This window comes from Microtus ochrogaster, unplaced genomic scaffold (genome assembly GCF_000317375.1).
Source record: "Microtus ochrogaster isolate Prairie Vole_2 unplaced genomic scaffold, MicOch1.0 UNK2, whole genome shotgun sequence".
NCBI classification, from domain to species: Eukaryota; Metazoa; Chordata; class Mammalia; order Rodentia; family Cricetidae; genus Microtus; species Microtus ochrogaster.
The window spans coordinates 18,504,896-18,510,970 of record NW_004949100.1 but is presented as its reverse complement, the minus strand read 5'-3'; the positions used below and the strand labels follow the sequence as shown (position 1 = coordinate 18,510,970).

General features: G+C 38.2%; 1 protein-coding gene across 4 annotated transcripts in view; it reads right to left on the bottom strand.

Moving 5' to 3' along the window:
- The window catches only part of Dip2c (disco interacting protein 2 homolog C), a 348,427-nt gene that overhangs the window by 25,217 nt on the left and 317,135 nt on the right, over positions 1 to 6,075 (bottom strand). For all 4 annotated transcript variants that reach the window (XM_026788415.1, XM_026788416.1, XM_026788417.1 and 1 more), the window contains one exon: positions 4,736 to 4,906. In XM_026788415.1, coding sequence (XP_026644216.1) covers positions 4,736 to 4,906 — 171 coding nt within the window. The remainder of the gene's footprint in view (positions 1 to 4,735; positions 4,907 to 6,075) is intronic.

The window sequence follows — 6,075 nt, the reverse complement described above, 5'->3', positions numbered from 1 at the left end:
AAAAAAAAAAAGAAAAGAAAAAAAAAAGGAAAAAAGAAAAAAACAATGTCTCCACTCCTCCACTCCAGATAAATCATGGTCAAAATAAGAGCTCAAGGTGAAATCGGTCCCATGTAAAGGAGCAGACTTTTTAAAGCCCAAATTCACATGGTTGAAGCTCCCTTTCAAGCCTGCTTAACTACTGTATTAGAGAGATCAAATCTCGTCATTGTACTAGCTGATTATCCACTGAGGGGTTGGAAGTATGGTGATCAGAAATGACCATTGACTGACAGCACACGTTCCCACTGATGTGCTAATATTATGTGTGCTGGTGATTTTGGTCTTCCAAAGAGAAGCCTTAGTTTTCTCACCATCTTTAACATTTAGGAAGAATTCTGGGAAAACCTCCAGAATATCTTAGCTTTTTATGCTTCATTTTGCACATTGATCTTCCTCATACCTTATTTCACACTCTGTCTTGTTCTAGAGAAAATACTATGGGGATGAAGATAAAGATTTCTGCCCTCCAAACTATGTGCTTCATGGGCTTTCTTTGTTTAGTAGCCTCATCAGATAATTTTTAATTTTATAAAATAACAGAACATGAATATCCAGTGAACAGGCCTTCCCCAGAGCTTCTGCACCACCCCTTACTCCTTTACTATTACCTAGATATATTTTATAGCTCCATCGTTTTTGTGAATATGATGTATGTTGCAAACTGACATCTGTCCAAAAACTTCTGTGATCACCCACCCTAAAGTACCTGCCTTTGACCAAGTCACTCTTTATTCTTTCATCCTCCTCAATAACAAAAGATACTCACACTTTCTGGAAAGAAAAAAAAAAGATTTATGTTTCAACTGTTCATCTCACTGACAGTAAGAAATATACCCCAAGGAAAAGAACTTTATCACTGGTTAGTTTCTGGTAAATTTTACCTTGGGTGGCAGAAACCAAGAGCATAGATGGACCACCTTTTCCGAGGTATAGAGGCTTAACTGTATGAGAACTTATGAGTCGCTGCCCCGCGCCACAGCCTTCTGGGAAGTACCAGAATGGCACATCTCTTGTTACTTTTCAAAAACACAATAATTTTTTAAAAAATAAAAAATGCTTTTAAATTATAAATACATCCTAAACTGGTCGCAGCACACTAGTGTCCAGTGATGATCTTGAGTGTCTCATCTCCGGCCCACTTTACTCAAGAGCTGGGATTACAGGTGTGCATCACCATGCTTGCTTACATGCAGAGTACAAAGCCCAAGAATTTGTACATACTATAATATGCCATGCTACCTAGGAGCTAGCTGCTCAGCCCTACAAAAGTTAATTCTGTAGCAAAATCTGGTCAGAATGGTCTTGTCATCTGGCCTTGACAAGAGATTGCAGGGCTGTTTTCCTTTGTATATCATTTACTTTAATTTCTACTATCAGACATTTTGATATTTCTAACTTAATAGGAAATTACATTTGTAAGACGAAAACCTAGCTAAAAATTAAATGAATACATGGAAAAAGTGAAAAAGTATAAAAATGCTTGAAAATTTTTCCAAGACCCACAAACAAGGCCTACTGGTGATGATACAGTTCAAGTTAGTTAGCCATACTTATGAGGGTTTTTTTAAAAGAAAATAAAAATACATTACTATCTCCCATTATAAAATTAATACTTCACTTGCTCAACATTTTATCAACATATTTATCAAATAACCAGTAGGTGCCAGGTGCATAAGAAGCAAGGATCTTACACAATGTTTCATTTCAAGTAATTAACCTATTTAAGGGAAAACTATAACTCTGTGTGTACACATGTATATACACATTTAAGTTTTGGAATTAATATGTTAACTCTATGTCCTATAACTTCTCCTGGGAAGACATGAACAAATGTCTATTTACACCAAAAAGGACACAAACAAATGCCCAATGAATTGATTCAAAGTTTAGCTTACTGAATCAATGAGTTTATTGGGTTTACTAAAAGGAACTCAGGTGAGGAGTCACAGGAGAATGGATGGCTTAGGCAACTGCTTCACCACAAAGTCCACCTCATCATGGGCGATCACTTTCGAATGTAACATTCCCAGAACTGCCTACAGAACTTGTAGGCAGCTCCGCTGAAGACTTTCCTCTCTTCAGCAATTATTTATCACTTATGGAAGAAGTCCTGTAGTGGCTCATAAGCCAGACACTTCAGGGCAAAGATATACATACTACCTTCATTCTCTGTAAGACATCTTAAAACACTGTGCATCTAGGTGGACAGATAAAAATGAAAGACTGGGGAATTAATAAGTATGTTCACTGCATGCCTTTATCTGAAAATTTTCAGTTTTGGAAAGTAAAGAGCCACAGAGCTTTCCCTTCTGTTGCAGTAATTAATGCTAATGGGGAATCCCTTCACAGCTTTCCCTCCCCTCATTTGTGAGCATTACTGTAGTCAAGATCCTGCTCCCACCAACGCCCTCTCTCATGGCTGTTCTGCTCAATAATGTGCCATCACAAAGAGGACGTAGAGGTGTCCCATTGTGCTACTGCTGCACATTCCTGTAATAGGTAGATTTTTGTGCGTCCCACTTCTAGTACAAAGCATAGTTAATCATGTATGATAACCAGTAAATGATATTAGGAAAATAATTGATTTTGTTTCTAGATAAAATTGGATTTTATTCTTTCTTGGAGAACATCAGCAAACTGGTCAAATAATATGACCTAAGTACTCTTTCTTGAGATGAAGTTCCTTTCCTTATACCCAATAGCTGTACATTTTTGTTACTAGCTATCTAGACAGAATAATAATGACCTTTTCATACATATAAACAATATACTTTATCACATTCACCCCTTTCACTCCTTCTTGATCCCCTCCCCCTCCTGCTATCTCTTCCCTCCAAAAATGACTCCATTCTATTTTTATGCCCCTTTTTGTAGGAAAAAATCAAAATTAGATTCTACATATGAGAGGAAATACTTAATATTTGTTTTTGTAAAACTGGTTAGTTTAATTTTAATATAATGATCTCCAATTTTATGCAAGTCCTGAAAATGAAGTAATTTCATTAGTCTTTATGGCTAAAGCATACTCTATTGTGTGTATACACACACACACACACACACACACACACACACACACACACCATCCTTCACATTTATCACATTTTGATATAGGAGAAAATATAAACACTTCAACAGTAAAAAAAAAACAAGATAAATTCATATAAGAAAAAAGACTGGGGGCTGGAGAGATGGCTCAGTGGTTAAGAGCATTGCCTGCTCTTCCAAAGGTCCTGAGTTCAATTCCCAGCAACCACATGGTGGCTCACAACCATCTTTAAAAGAGGTCTGGTGTTCTCTTCTGGCCTGCAGACATGCACACAGACAGAATATTGTATACACAATAAGTAAATAAATATTTAAAAAAAAGAAAAGAAAAAAGACTTTCCAATAATAGGAGAAGATTGAATTTGGATTTGGAGTGGAATTTACTTACTTAGTATTTCCATTTTTTAAAAAAAGTATACAACCAATTTGAAGGGAAGAAAGAAGGCAACAGGGAACACTTACAAAGTAATTTTTCACAAGCTGTTTGTCGCTACTTTCTGCTCTAATCTCCTCCGAGGTGCCCGTGTGTATTTCTTTGCCCCTTTGCATAATGGCTAAATCCAAACATCTAACATGGACAAGAATGTTCTGAGATTCACCCAGAAGCAGACTGCAGCAGCCCTCTTTGGGAATATCAATGGCAGGGAAAGTGAGAACAAAGGAAACGAGGTATAGGTAGGGACTGATGGTCACTTGCTGTCCTGCAACTGCTGAGTCCATCCTTTGCTGTGTGCTCAGGGAACACCTTGCACTCCATTGAGGACTGCTAAGCACGGAAGGGAGCACTCAAAGAGGGTACTCATTTACTCTTCTCCGGCAATCTTAATCTTGCATCTCCAAGCCTTCACAGGTGAGTGTATAAAAAAGGGAAAGGAATAGTGAAGGGAACCAAGAAGTGGACTAATGAAGAAAAGGAAAACCACCACCATTTCCTTTGCCATGGTCAGTGCCAGGCTTCTTTTGGAGAGCTGCCTCCCTCCCAGCTATTTCATAGAAATGTAGTCTTTTTGTTTCTGTGTTGCTATGGCAGCAGCAACTTCCCAGACCTGCTCAACATAATGAAATTTTCCCTCCAGAAATTACTGCCTACACATGAATCCACATAGATCAGCGGTTCTCAACCTGTGGGTCCTGATCCCTTTGGGCGACAGATGACCCTTTCATAAGGGTTGCATATCAGATATTCTGTATATCAGATATTTATATTATGATTCATAACAGTAGCAAGATTAAAGTTATAAAGAAGCAATGAAGTAATTTTTTGGTTGGAGATCACTATAGCATGAGGAACTGTATTAAAGGGTCATAGCATAAGCAAGGTTGAAAACCACAGTCAGATGATTTTCTTGTATGTAATTTTTGAAATAAAAGTCTAACAGCCCAATTTTGGTCAAGAGCTACTGTTGTGTCAAAGTTAAAGCATGACAGGGCAGAGTAAGTGCTGTGAATAATGGCTATACATGCAGTCTCCAGTTAAAAACAGAAAAAGAAACAAGTGTGTAACAATCACATCTATGTGATGAAAAGAAATGCATCTAATGCAGGTAAGCACCTGCCCAAGGAAAATTCACTCAACAGGTCTGCACTGTGCACCTGTCATTGAGGCTCACTCTTCTGACACAGCACTTACTGGTTTCAATGAACTTACCTGTAAGCAAATTGCCAGGTTCACTCTACAGCCAAAGGAAGTGCTAACAGCCCGTGGGTGGAGTCCCAAGTCCTTAAAGAGCTTTGAGAAAGACTGTGTAAGGGCAATTCGGGGACGTTCTTCTGCCACAACCACACAGGTTCTTACTCGGGACAAGTCCAGTCCTCGTGCCTGGAAATAAGGGCAGGGACACTAAGAAAGTGTTCAATATGTGTAACCTAGACACCCTTTTACTCAGAATCGCACAGGAATGATGAGACTCCAACATTGTTCTTCAATCTAATACCATCGAATCTAAATAAACCACTCTAGGTTAGTGCAATAAAACTAAACCAACCAACCAGCTGAACAAACAAACAACAAAAGCACAGGACAAAACCATACTGATATTCAAAATGTCAAGATGTCACTGAAAACATGTTTGAAGCAACAACAAGAATTGTAAAGAAATGGGTGAGACAAGCACTCTCTTTCGGAAGAGCAAGCATTACTGTGCATTTTTCTGGGAATGACCTAAGAATTTACATACAGTGAGGCTAGAAAGACGGCTCAGTGGTTAGAGTGCTTGGAGGTCTTCTAAAGGACCCAGTTCAGTTCCATTACCCACATCTTACAGTTCACAGCTGTCAGTAACTCCAGCTCCAAGGGACTAACACTCTTTTATGGCCTCCACATGTACCAGGAAACATGTAGCATGTTCAAGGAAGAACACATGCATGTACACACATACATTTTTAAAAAAATAACTCATATGGGAATGGAAAATATATTTAAACCTATTTTTAAATGTTTATACTTATTTAAAATATATACATATTAAAATATGTTTAAGCAGAAAGGCAAAATTAAAGTGCTTAGACAACTTCCTAATCACAGTTCTCCATTTACATCTTTTTAAAAATATTTACTTATTTATTTATTGGTTTTTTGAGATAGGCTTCACTTTGTAGTCTTTGCTGTCCTGGAACTCATTATGTAGACCAGACTGGCCTCAAACTCACAGAGATCTGCCTGCCTCTCTGTCCCAAGTACCGGGATTAAAGGTGTGCACCATGACCGCCCAGCCTCCATTTACATCTTATGAGACTTGAAAAGTTGAGACCAACTTTCATTATCAGGTGCATTTCCATTTCTACAGTAAACACACCATTAATTATTTCTCAGGTTCTGCAACAAATATAGAAAGCTGGACTATACAATGAAAAGCACAGGAGTAGAAATTCAATGAACTGAACACAACACTGGTTGGTTAAAGCCAGCGTGCCTCAGGGAGATGAGATCAGTCACAAAAGGGCCTCTACTGAAGGGGGTAGTGCAAGATGAGTAATGCTGGCTTGAGT